The sequence below is a fragment of the Carassius auratus genome, chromosome 38 (genome assembly GCF_003368295.1).
Source record: "Carassius auratus strain Wakin chromosome 38, ASM336829v1, whole genome shotgun sequence".
NCBI classification, from domain to species: Eukaryota; Metazoa; Chordata; class Actinopteri; order Cypriniformes; family Cyprinidae; genus Carassius; species Carassius auratus.
Window position 1 is genome coordinate 20071313 of NC_039280.1, and position 14724 is coordinate 20086036.

At 34.8% G+C, this 14724-nt stretch overlaps 1 protein-coding gene across 1 annotated transcript in view; it reads left to right on the plus strand.

Annotated features, from left to right (window-relative positions):
* The first annotated feature begins 8236 nt into the window (after positions 1-8236).
* Positions 8237-14724, plus strand: part of LOC113057326 (ribosomal protein S6 kinase alpha-2) — a 56562-nt gene continuing 50074 nt past the window's right edge. The window contains exon 1 of the mRNA XM_026224676.1: positions 8237-8574. Coding sequence (XP_026080461.1) covers positions 8476-8574 — 99 coding nt within the window. The 5' untranslated portion in view covers positions 8237-8475. The remainder of the gene's footprint in view (positions 8575-14724) is intronic.

Consider the following 14724-nt stretch of genomic DNA (forward strand, 5'->3'; position numbering starts at 1 on the left):
TATTTTAATTTTGATGATCATAACTGACAACTAAGGAAAATCACAAATTCAGTATCTCAGAAAATTAGAATATTGTGAAAAGGTTTAATATTGAAGACACCTGGTGCCACACTCTAATCAGCTAATTAACTCAAAACACCTGCAAAGGCCTTTAAATGGGTCTCTCAATCTAGTTCTGTAGGCTACACAATCATGGGGAAGACTGCTGACTTGACAGAAGTCCAAAAGACAACCATTGACACCTTGCGCAAGGAGGGCAAGACACAAAAGTTAATTGCAAAAGAGGCTGGCTGTTCACATGGCTCTGTGACCAAGCACATTAATAGAGAGGTGAAGGGAAGGGAAAGATGTGGTAGAAAAAAGTGTAAAAGCAATAGTACACGCAACACTGGAGAGGATTGTGAAACAAAACCCATTCAAAAATGTGAGGGAGATTCACAAAGAGTGGACTGCAGCTGGAGTCAGTGCTTCAAGAACCACTATGTAAAGACGAATGTAAGACATGGGTTTCAGCTTTCGGATTCCTTGTGTCAAGCCACTCTCGAATAACAGACAGCGTCAGAAGCGTCTTGTTTCAAAAAGGACTGGACTGCTGCTGAGTGATCCAAAGTTATGTTCTCTGATGAAAGTAAATTTTGCATTTCCTTTGGAAATCAGGGTCCCAGAGTCTGGAGGAAGAGAGGAGAGGCACACAATCCATGTTGCTTGAGGTCCAGTGTAAAGTTTCAACAGTCAGTGATGGTTTGGGGTGCCATGTCATCTGCTGGTGTTGGTCCACTGTGTTTTCTGAGGTCCAAGGTCAATGCAGCCGTATACCAGGAAGTTTAGAGCACTTCATACTTCCTGCTGCTGACCAATTTTATGGAGATGCAGATTTCATTTTCCAACAGGACTTGGCACCTGCACACAGTGCTAAAGCTTCCAGTACCTGGTTTAAGGACCATGGTATCCCTGTTCTTAATTGGCTAACAGACTCGCCTGACCTTAACCCCATAGAAAATCTATGGGGTATTGTGAAGAGCAAGATGTGATATGCCAGACCCAACAATGCAGAAGAGCTGAAGGCCACTATCAGAGCAACCTGGGCTCTCATAACACCTGAGCAGTGCCACAGACTGATCGACTCCATGCCACGCCGCATTGCTGCAGTAATTCAGGTGAAAGGAGCCCCAACTAAGTATTGAGTGCTGTACATACTCAAACTTTTCATGTTCATACCTTTCAGTTGGCCAAGATTTCTAAAAATCCTTTCTTTGTATTGGTTATATTCTAATTTTCTGAGATACTGAATTTGGGATTTTTCTTAGTTGTCAGTTATAATCATCAAAATTAAAAGAAATAAACATTTTAAATATATCTGTGTGTAATGAATAAATATAGTATACAAGTTTCACTTTTTGAATGGAATTAGTGAAATAAATCAACTTTTTGATATTCTAATTATATGACCAGCACCTTTATATATAAATATACACACAGACAAAATGCATATAAATAACTAGTACATGTTCATGAATTAAATAAATCAATGGAATGAATTAGGTTGTGGGAACTTCATTTGAGCTCCTTTCAAACCACTTAGCACACACACAATACCTAATCTTGTGAGTATAGATAAAAGTGCAACATGTAATTCTTGAGTTCACACTGGCTTCAGATTTTCCCTTCTTCTGTTGATTAAAGACAGACAAACGTCACCTGGCTTTTAAATTTAGATGACCTCACTGTCTTTCATATGTGAAAAGAGCTCTGCATGTTTCTTGAGAGTGGACTGCTGGTGGACACTCAGGGCTGAGTCACCACTGTCCTTCAGCCTGAAAGAGTGATGATGAGTAAGAGCTTTGTGTGTGTAGATGTGAAACTGTGTCTCTGTCTCTAGACAGTTAATTTGCTTTATCTGAAGATGAGGGACCATTTGAAGTTCTACAGAACCCCTCAGTGGACAGAGGTCTGTTCCAAACCCTAGTGAGCTGTCTACTTCCTACATAGGATTATGTCTTATCAGGTACTGTAGCAATGCAACGTGCCATACAAATAGAAATTTAATAGAAATACAAATAGAATATAGTTATTGTAAACATTCAAACTTGAATTGAACGTTTGAAAAATGAACTGGAGTAGAAAGTGTGATAACTAACCCTTTATGGAGCAATTTTTTTAACAATATAAACTGTATTTAATTGATAACTTAAACATAATGTGTTACTTTAATAAAAGTAATAAATAAAAATCTGATTACAAAACTCACATTAATGTACTACATCCGACACTGCCAATATGCAATGTTTAATTGTAATTTAATGCATTTTAATGATTTAAAATGTGTGACACACACACAGGTTTCCAGATTAACGACACCAACAGGAACGAGCACCTTTAATTATGTTTTATTAAATAACAGAGATTTTACCTAAAATATGACAAACACATGAGGGTTTACAGAATAAGATTTCTCTGAATGATTCGAGCAGATATACAAGTGAAATAATTTGTGAACAAAATGCAGGTGTGCAAACATCTTTACACAGAAACCTGCCAAATCACTGTGTCTTTTTAAATAAAGAAAATAAGTGGCTTTTAATCAATTATTTGCAAAAGTTTGTGAATGTGTGGAACATTTCGCCTTTTATTTTCAGTTAAAAGATCTGAACATGTTTATGTTGGAAGGTCACTGTAGACAATGTCTACTCTAGATTTCACAGTTTCTGTCCTGCTGTAAAAACTCTAATTCCCTGAAATCCGGTTAACTTCACCTAATCCCTTAATGGGAAATCATAGACAATGAGGGAGAGCTTTGAAGATTTTCAGACAAATCCTTTGATGAACTAGAAAAATGACATAAAATAGAACTGATTTCTTCATCATCACTAAGATTGTACAGGAACTGGATACCAGTTTCCGATGCTGGTTATGAACAATTTATTTATTTATTTTTTTACTTTGTTTTTGTAAAATATCCCACATCCACAAATAAGATAACAAAATCTAAATTAGTACAAACCTGGCTGCACAATGGTTCTTTTAAATAAATAAATAATAACAAATATATATATATATATATATATATATATATATATATATATATATATATATATATTAGAAATCTCCTTTCTAAAAGAAACTTATATGAAGATTTACTTGAAACAATCTTTAATATCATTAACTATTAAAATCAATCATTTATTTATCGGTTTATTCAGTGTATTCATTATTCATTTAGTTGGCAATATAGCGAGGTTTACATAAAATTCAACTCAACTTTTCTTCTGTAACTGCCACTTAAATTTCTCTTTAGTAAAGGAGTTGGGATCTATGTATCTGTCTCTGTCAGAACACCCAAACAACTGCCTTGAATCCACGCACTAAACCTCACAGCACGGTCTACATTCCCTTAAACATCAAATCTCTTTAAGAATTCAAGCAGCATACGGCCTTTAAACTTGTCAAGATGATTTTCAAAGCTTGTCTTCTTTGTAAAAATTTTAGATAATATCACAAAGAAAATAAGAATGTCTCAGAATTATGATGTATTTGCATGTGTACCACACATTATAAACATTTTATGGATTAATAGAAAGTATTTTAAAGTAAAAATAAGTAAATTTCCATTAGACATTTGTATATAGAAATGTAACAGTGAGCGTATGAGAATAAATGTCTGCTGTTGCATCCATCCTTTCTCACTCTTTAGCTCTGTTTTAAGCAGTGTGAGGGAGAGAGAGAGAGAGAGAGAGATTATGTCAAAAAAGACTGAATTAAACAGCTCTCTCCTGTCTGATGGATTACTTTCAATATGAATGGAAGCAGCAGTGCACCTGTAAGTTAACCCGTATGGAGCACTGACAGACACAGCGGGTGGAGTTCTTTCCGCTCCTTTATCTCATCTGCCAGAACACCATCACTCATGGACGTGCAGCATTCACCACTGGACCGAGAAGGCCTTTGAAATTCCAATTCAGCCCCACAATTTTATTGAGGCAGCAAACCGGGTGCAGAATTGTAATCCAAATTTGAATTTAACCCTTGAGTATGTACAAAAGGATCTTTGTTGCCATTGATGATTCCATAAAGAAACTACCTCCATAGAATCTTTGGTTACACCTTATCTTAAGGTATCTTTGTTACAATTATACATTTAGGTAATGAGTACTAACTACATGTACACATGTACTACGTGGCTTAGGGTTACTTGTATGGCATGTAATTATGCACAATTTATTATTTTTACAATAGGTGTAACAATGACACCGTAAAATAAAGTGTTACCCAACCTTCCCATTTCACAAAATGTACTTTATAGTGGAAAAAGGGTTCTTTGAAAAAAGGATGGGAAAGGATATTCTTCACTTTGAGAAAAAACATCAATAATTCACTAAAAGGTTTAGGGGGACAAAATGATTCTTCTGTGAAATCCCTGCAAAGACCACATTTTGGAAACTTTATTTTTGTGCTTGTTTCCACTTCAGAATAAGAAAACCCATAAATGTGACATAATATGTATAATAAGGATTGCTTGACTGTGATATATAGTAGCATTTATAAGATATTAAGTTGAAATGAGAAAGGCACATTGTGAAATATAAATTTGGAGAATTAGAAATTGTGTCATGTTTCCATATGGGCTTTGAATTCCCATTGTAAACTTGTACAAGTTAGACAGGACACCAATCTCTGGCTACTGTTCTTCGTAATGATAATTTATGTTTATGTACACTTATTTACAGATTATTCAAGCTTGCGCTTTCCCTTCAATAGGCATGTGCTACCTTTGTAAATTATTAAGCACACTGGTCTTGGTATAAACAAACAACATATCATTGCCTGAGAAAATATAAAATTTTCATACGCCGCATTTCTTACATTTGCTGCTTGACTGCAGAGCTGAGGATAACTTGCAGCATCCTATCTTTAAACCTCAGGGCTATTACAGTCAGACAGTCTCCTTCTAGCCCCCACGGCAGGAGTTACACACCATTACACACATTAGCCTCTATGATAAACACACTCCATCCTAACACAGCACAGTGTGCTTCAGTGTGCTCCACTTGACACAGGTGTTCGGCACGGAGGCTTTTATGCTGCTGGATCAGCGTGCAGGGGACACCTGTAAACCCCTTGAAAGACCTACCATTTCTCAAGGCTGATTTAACTGTGCTAATTGGCCTTTGTCTGCGATACATCACAGGGCAAAGAGTTTATTCCACCCAGGAACTCAAGCACAGTCCTTTAGTCTTCATTTTTTTTTTTTTTTTTTTTTGAACATTATAAATTAACTGATTGCTGTGTGAATCATACAATGACTTTCAGTAGTGTTGGCTATTTTAAAAAGTATATCAGCTTTTTAAAGGTTAAAAGGTTTGTCTTGTGTTCTGTCAATTTTAATTGCCATTTAATACTTAAAAAGGAGGACAAACCGTTGACTTTCAAAGAAACAAATTTTGGACTTAAAATTAGTGCTGTCAAAAGATTAATTGCATTAATCGCATCAAATATAAAAGTTTTTGTTTACATAATGTGTATGTACTGTGTACATTTATTATGTATATATAAATACACACATATATAGCATATATATTGAAAATATTTGCATGTATATGTATATTCTAATAATCTATATTATATATAAATATACTTCATATATAAACTTAACATATTTTCTTAAATATGTACATGCATGTTTTCGTATTAATAAAATAAACATACACAGTTCACAGACATATATTATGTAAACAAAAACGTTTATTTTGGGTGTGATTAATCGTGATTTATTGTTTGACAGCACTAATTTAAATACATTCGCATGCATAAATAATAGTAATCTAACTCTAAAATAAAATGCTAAGAAAATTGATAAAATCGAGATATAAATTTTGATTTGAATCAAGGTGAGGATAACACCAAGGATGACATTTTGTAATATTTGGTGGATTCACCAGGATAAAAACAATAAAATAAAAAACCAATATGCAACTTATAATGAAGTTTTGAGTTCCCAAAGTGCCTTTCAAGGATGCAAAATGGTCTGGAAATCAGCCTGTATTTATGAATTTGTCAATAAATCACTGAATCACCCAATTTGTTCAAAAACGCTGAATCATTCAGCAACAAAACATTTAGAATTAGAGTCAGTTTAGAACTATTTTTCATTGGCAGAATAGAGCAAAAACAGTCAATATTGACAATATTATGTCTAAAATGTACGTCGTTCAACAATTTATTTATTCGTTTGTTAATTATACACTGGATAAAATATATGATCTACAGCAAGTGAGCATCCGGCTGAAGGCTGCGCTGGTAGACAGACATGATTCTTCAAATCAGTAGGGCTGTACATATAATCTATCACGTCGTAGTGATGTTCCAGATAAAAATGGCTTACAGCACCTTCAAGAATGGGGTGTAATTCACAACCTGAAAGCTGTGGGTACCGCCAGGCGTCTGAAGATGTCCCTGCTCAGCCTTTCAAAGCACGATTAGCCTGTGAGGCCAGGTCAGTCCTTTCTATTTATAGAGCACAGCCAGCTCTGATGACTCACCGCCTCATTTAGCCAATCAACATTAAACTCACTAAATAAATAAATAAATAAAGTCTGTGTAAACAACTGTCTATATCTCTAAAAAAAAAAAAAAAATTCTTAAATATTCTATTGGACAAATTTGGTGTGGTGAAATTTTTGTTGGATATTTCTCATTTGTAATAATTAAGAAATACGCAACAACTGCTTAGAAATTAGCAAGGCATTGTAAATGCAGACATGCCTCTTATGGAGCGTGACATAATAAAGTCAATGCCACAAAACAACAACAACAACAACTTAAAGCCATAAAATAAACACCACTATTATAGAACACAACATGTTTTTAACTCTACACTGTTCGAGGGGGTTGTATCACTGCAGTCTCTCTTTGCTCTCAGCACAAAACCCCTGTGGCTAAAAAGAGCTGCGGTCAGAGCATTTACCTGCTAGAAATGCTAGAAACACTCCAGGCATCGCAGGAAAATGCTGCAATAAAAATAAAAATTCATCTGAACTGATTCAGTTCAGCGAGTTTGAGCTTCATCACACAAAATATAAGTTAATTTATGTGCATAGTAGCACATATAATAACATATAATTCAGTTTATAATGATACGCTGAGGTTTCTCAACCAACACTTTGACCAGACAGAACTGTAAATCTATGGTTAAACATAATTTCATGAAAATAGAGCTTCTTACAAACTGTTCACAGAAATCTTTTCTTATAAAGAATCATATCTCTCTCTCTCTCTCTCTCTCTCTCTCTCTCTCTCTCTCTCTCTCTCTCTCTCTCTCTCTCTCTCTCTCCGCAGTATGTCAGATGAGGATGTTCAAATGCAGTATTTATGAAAGACAAAGAATATCTGGGTTACCAACCACATCCACTGAGATTATGAAACGCAAAACCACAGTACACCCAGCGTTCCCAGAAGTCCACAAAAGCTTAGGTTGTCCCTCAGATTTGAAAAATTGAATTACATATGTGACCCTGGACCACAAAAGCAGTCATATAACACGGTTGTATTATTAATTAATACAAATGCATTAGCCTATATGGGTCATTGATTATTCATTTATCCCAAAATTCATTAGGGATACATGAAGGGATTACATGAAGATATTTTGTACGTTTCCCACCATAAATATATCAAAACTTAATTTTTGATTAGTAATATGCTTTCCTAAAGGGACTTCATTTGGACAACAAAGGCGTTTTTTCCAAATATTTTGATTGTTTTTGTTTAGTTTTTTTTTTTTTTTTTTCACCCTCAGATTCCAAATTTTTAAATAGTTGCATCTCGGCCAAATATTGTCCAATCCTAATAAACCACATCAATGGAAAGCGTATTAATTCAGCTTTCAGACGATGTATAAATCTCAATTTAAAAAACCTAACCCTTATGACTGGTTCTGTGGTCCAGGGTCACATATTCTGAAAATACAGAAGTTAAAGTTTTTTAAACACTCCTCCAGTTTTCCATTTGCCAGAAAAACAATTCTTCTGCCCCAAAATCAATGCTGAGCCAACAATCAGAGCATTGGATGCATAGCACCAAAGAACCCCAGCATTAATTTATTTCAGGGGCATTAATATAAGGATGGTTTATTAATAGTCCCCTCAGCATATTTAGCTGAGATAGAACAAACAATTTAAACATAAAGAATGACAGCGTTCAGCTTTAAGGAGCTCAGTGTTTGGGGAGGGATCTTCTTCACTACAGTTGAGTGTGAAGGTGGTTCTGAGGAGGACAGCTCCAGTCATCTCCGCCGAACTACAGCGAGCAAACGTCCCAGAACCTGCAGGTTTGGCTCTGTCATGGCCTCCCCCCTCATAGATCAGCATTGTGGATTAGTGGAGGGAAGGCGACTGTAAATCCCCACTGTCGTGCTGATCTGGATTTAAACGCTGGACAGATACATTGTGGTTTGAGGATAGTAGCAGGCGAGCCGGTACAATGGATACGAACATGCGCAAATTTACGGTGAGAAGATGGTTTTCCGTGTACCTGCGCAGAAAGTCGCGATCCAAAAGCTCGAGTTTATGCAAACTAGAGGTAGGTGTCACTTCATTTGCTTCGTTCACCAAGCTGTGTGTCTTATTTCTTGAATTGAAGGTGTGGAGTGCTTGTAAACAATGTCGAAATCTGACGTTCGCGGTGTAAAGTTGTGATGAAGTGCGAAATGTAAAAACGCAACGCGAAATATTTCAGTGTTCGTTGTTGCCGAGATTTATAAACAATGATCCTTTTTGGTTATTTACATCAAACATGCAGTGTATTTTCGATTTCTCATAGGTTTGGGTTTGAAACAGCCTGAACTGAACTAGTCAAAGAAAGCAGATGCTAGCCTATAGGAATGTGTAGCCTAGAGAATTCCCCATAATTTGGAAACCATACTGAAGGATCCTAAAGAATCCGCTATAAAGATCCCACTGCTGTCCTTACAGTATGAATTGTTTCCTGTTGTATGTTGTGTGTCTTTACACGTTGCATATATCGTATGGGGTTAACTGCAGCAGGTGCATTTTCCAAAGCTATAATAGTTTTGAAAGAGTTTCTTTTCATTTCTGTGTTGTACAGGAGCATTTCATCACTGGTTTATAAAGCTTTTGGGACCCTATTTGATCGGGACTGGACACTGACAATGCAACAAAACAAACAAACATTTATTTTTATTTTTTACTTTTTTTATTGCACTATATTTTACATGTTTATAGGTAAAAACTACATTAATGTATTGCACATAAACCATCACATTCGTTTATGCTGTATTTAAAAAATAAAAAATAAAATAAAATAAGAAAATGTTATCAGGTAGATTGAGAATTATCTTTACAATATACTCTTGTACTCTTGATTTCACATTATGCCTTTACCAATGACACTGTATAGTTCTGCAAGTTCTTCCAGCCACAACATCCAGTATTTACTCCAGAATGTTTTTTTTTTTTTAAATATTCTATTATATTTTATATTATATTATATTATATTATATTATTATTATATATATTATTATTATTATTATATATATTTTTAAGTATAATTAGGCTCAAGATTGAACTACTTTTATACATTTGATTTAATTATTATTATACAATTTAGAACGACTGCAGTGAGATTCTCAGCAGAAGCAGTACACATCAATCTAGACACAAGTAGAAGCAGTAAACAACAGCATGTCCTGGTTTGATTTCTGGTTTGAGTCCTGTGTTGGTTTTGCTGAACCCTCAAATATCTGCTGGCAACAAAGATCAAAGCTGACAAACCTGTCTCTCAGTATTAATAGCTAAGGCCTCAGAAGAGTTGCATTCCATGAAGCATCTGTACCCGGATGTCCACTGGATGATGAAATGGACACAACTTTTATGTCTGTTGTTTCTGATACCTGCACAATAATCTGATGTGTGTGTCTGGAATGATAATGATAGACTACAGTAGCTTGTCATTTAAGCACTTATTAGTTTTTGTTTCTTCATGGATTCAATTTACTTTGTCTTTTTGCAATAGAGCTTTCCTTTTCAGTGTTGAGCAGCTAAATGTTTGAATGAATTTCTGATGGTTTAAAGCTCCATGCACCATTGAACCTGACACAACTCTAGACACAGGCTTCTGTAACGATGGGTCATGGGATGTTCTATGATTTAAATATTGGAAATCCATAATATGCTGTTTATTATTAGATTAGGAAAGTACTGCATGTACTCTACAAAGTAAATGACCACATTTAGCCTTCATTATTGTCATTAAAAACCATATTCTGAATGACGTTTATTCTGAAAAGTCTATTGGAGAAGCAGAAATAGATGTTCTTCATTCACCTGCTCCAGGTTATGATCCTCAGGCTATAATAAAGTCCCACTGCGTACTAAAGTTATTTTCTACAACCTTAATAACTGTATATATGAACTCTTGATTTGAAATGTCAGTAAGTCTGAGCATTAGGAGTTTAGATGCTCAGTCACAGTGTTTTGAGAAGGTCTTGGTATCCTTTAATGCAGATAAAGACAGTCTGCAGTCCCAGAACCCTGGAGAGCTGATCATATTTAGACACCAGTGATAAGTATAGTCTGCATATAACACAGGCTGGAAATGAAAGGGCTGGAGTAATTTAGTTAGTGCTAGGCCCATCACTAAGCTTAGCTTTGAAGTCATCAGGTTTGGCATAAGCAATCATGTGGAAGTAAAATGATAAGAAGACATGTTTAATTAAATGTGAGGTCAGTAATCAACATTGCACAATGCGAGATGAAAAGGTCAGTGAATGATGTCAGTCTATGATGTAATAGCAAACGACTGCCCAATGTGATGCTTACATGCAATATATTGCATTGGGTTTTTAGTATTGTGGTTTTTGATTTGTGATCATTTTAAATGAATAGTTCAACCAAAAATGTAAAATTGCTGAAATTTTACTTACCATGAATCCATCCAAGATGTAGATGAGTTTGTTTGAGAACAAACAGAACAGATGTGGAGAAATTGAAATCATAACTTGCTCACAAACGCAGTCAATGGGTGCCGTCAGAATTAGAGTCCAAACAGCTGATAAAATGTCACGATAATCCACACTACTCCAGTCCATCAGTTAACTTCTTGGGAAGTAAAAAAGCATTATAATAAGCAGTGCTTGTTTGTAATAAAGAAATCCATCTAAATGTTTATAACTTCAAAGTGTTTGTTCTGGCTAAAATATCAGTCCTCTATTCATAATATAGCTTTTTCTGTTGAAAAAGTCATCTTGTCTAAATCAGGAAAGATGTATGCACTGTTCAAGCACAGTTTACAATTAAAAACATTTCCAAAAGAACGTCTATAAAACAAAAACAGGTAATGGATTTCCTCAATGGAGTAAACATCGTTGTTTGAAGAAAATGTTTTAATATATATATAATTTTTTATTTTTTTTTATTTTTTATTTTTTTACAAACATGAAGGTCATGTGGATTATTTATATTTGAATTGAATTCTGCCAAAGTGCGCACTTGTAAGTGTTAGTTAAATGCTTAATGTTAATTACGTGAGTACAGGTCTGCTCACATATGAAAATAATATATGAAAAAATATTTTAATAACTGAAAGTTGTTTTGTTTTTTTCATTGTGTTCAGCATGGTTGGGCCCATTTGAATTTGTGAGGGGCCGTGGGTTGAGAACCACAGTGTAATAGAAACTTTAATGCTTTGTTTGAAAGAAATATATCAAAATATCAATATATCAAACTTTCCAGGCAGAGTAGACTGACCAGGTGTTTATCCAGCTACAGTAAGTCATTCTGGACGAGTGTGGTCCTTGCGCCTCCCCGCTTCTGCACATTATGTTTCTCTTCCCGCTTCAGGGGTTTGTTCCATTCGACTGTAAGTGTCCTGTGAAGTGGATATTCCACAAGATATTCCACCACGATTCCAGTTTGAAAGAAGTGAAACATGACTTCTATGCAGATCTCATGATTATGGTTAAAAAAAAAACATTCTCACTTCTATAGTAAGTGTTTTCTGTTTGTGAAGACACTGCAGGCAGTGGTGTAGCGCAATTCTGCGTTCTTAAGTGAAGAAAATCTGTCGATTTCCCATGTGCAGGGAGCAGAGAGCAGTAAACACTATGTAGGAAACATGACAATCGGAACACATTTCATTCACAAAGTTCTCTTCTAATGAGCTGGTTTTCTGAATAAGATGCTTTAAACAAAAGAGACATGCGAAATATGCAGAGCAGGTGGTCACGAGGACCAGGATAAAAACAAAAACACTTTCCTAGACCTATAAGTAAAAAAAATAATTGTGCCAGGAGGATATTAAGCATCTCTGATGAGCCTCATGTGGTTCCCATCAGACCATTTCAGCTACAAAAATATCAACCATTCAATTTCAGTACATTAGTATAGACAGATACTGTAGCACAGGAAGAATAGTGATATATTTGTCTCTTTAAACTGAAAGCTTAAAAACAGGTAAACCTGAGGTAAAAAAAAAAAAAAAAGGAGAACAGCATGAAGGTGATAATTAGCCCTCAAAGGCATTATTCTCTTATTCTCCATTCAGTTTTTGAGGTCTTTATCTGACCTATTCAGTCTCATTGTTTTTATTTAGGTATTAAAAATACAGCGACGTTAATTGAGTCGCTATGAAATTTACAATTGCTCACCGTTCCCATAGGTAGCAGAAACAAAGCAATATTTTTATGAAACAAATGACATTCTTCTGCTGTGGTAATAACATCTTTATCTGTGTTTACAGAATCGAAGAAATATGGACATGAATAGAGAATGAGATGAGAATATAAAGGTCACAAATGAGTATGCATCCATTTACAAAGGACAATTTTTATTTTTTTACTCTCCTTGTTGTTGTACTAGACACATATATTGGGCTGATTTATTTCTTTATTTAAAATTCATTACGTTCATGATATCAGGTAGCTATTGCCATATCATATCAGCAAGATTTCAGTAATCCTTTTTTGTAATTCTGCTCTCATCATTCTGTATCCAGGGTCACGTGTGGATTATTAACAATTCATCATATGGCTAATCTACTTATACACGAGCTGAAGTCAAATCTAAGCTAAAGTCCAGGCATTTATTTCTATATAGGGATCTTACAGATCAGTATCCATATCAGGTTATGTAATGCTGTCCAGATCGTCACGTGTCAGATTTGCAAAGATACTATAGATTTTATTATGACACATGCAATTGTTTTCAAATGGCAGGTAATTACTTCAGTAAAATTGACTTTCTGAAAAATATGTACATGCCAAGAACTACTGAGAATTATATTGTAAAAAAAAAATAATAAAGTGAAATAATAGCGTACTTAGTCAACAATAAAAGCTGTAATGTTTCTGAGGGCAATGATTTTACAGTGATGTGGTGACTGAAAACGATTTCATTTTGAAACTAAAACGAGTTTTTTTTTATGGTTGTGCTAATTGTTTTGAAAGCTTTGACCTTAGTTTGTAGAAATGTGTAAAGTATATCCATGATCATGTAAAAATATATCATGCACATCTATCTTATAAGTTCTGACTGGATAAAGCAGTTCATAAATGCAGGAAAACACACCCATCACTGCACATTCTATACTTTTATCTATATTTATTTTTATACTAATTAATATCTATTTTCAAAATGTGAAAAACCTAGAGTAGACTGCTATATTACTTTTCTGAGCACCTGGCATGTGATTTTCACCTGGTGGAAAAACTAAATCATAAAGTTTTACATTGAAGACTAATATTAATAAATGTGATTCTGGGCAAGTAGAGTCCAAAAGTGCACTTCTTTCAGCTTCTGATGCAATTTGCTGGTCACAGTTCTCTGATTGTTGGTAATTTCTGTGCAGAAACATATAGTGTTTCACCAGGAACTCTTCTGTTGAGCAGGATTATTAAAAACAAAATCATAATAATAATACAACAATGTGGGTTAAATTCATCAAAAGCATATACTGTATTATTGAAATTAATTGTGGAAATTGTGGAAATCTGACTAAAATGTATCAAATCTGAACTGTGGTGAGCATAAAACAGTGATTACTGGATATTTGTATTTCGATTTATGGCTTGTTATAACAATGTCATACTGTGTTGCTTGTGCTGTAGGACTAATGTTATTTGATAAAGTGAGTTTACATGCTGTGAGCTCTCACGCACAGACAGAAGCTGGTCTAGTGTGTAGGCTGGTGCAGAGCATCTATGATATTACTATACCACACTGAAATATTTCAAGATCCATCTTTAGATTACAGTACCATCACAGCAGTCCTGCCGCAGTCTACTGCAGTAAAATGTAAATAGATTTTTGGTACTGGTATTGTAGGAGAATAAAAATAAATAAATAAATAAATAAATAAAAATAAGCTGCTTGCTGGAAGTGTTGTTTATCTGCACACACTGTCCTGAATTGTTTTAGCACCCGGTTTATATCACATTAAAATTAACCTTCACTTTATTTGCCCTTTATTTCTAAGCCATCGAGCAAGCCATCAGATCTGAACATCAGATCAGGTCATACCAGCTCACTCTCATCATGCTGTTGATAATATCCAGGGATGTGATTAGACAGGGTTCACCATCCCTATCTAGAGCTGGTCCCATTGGCTATTTATATGTGATTTATACATATCATTTTAAATTTTCCAGACTTTACAAAATGAGCCATAGTTACATCTAAAGGAAGTGTGTTTCAACTAATTTTGAAAGCTATATGT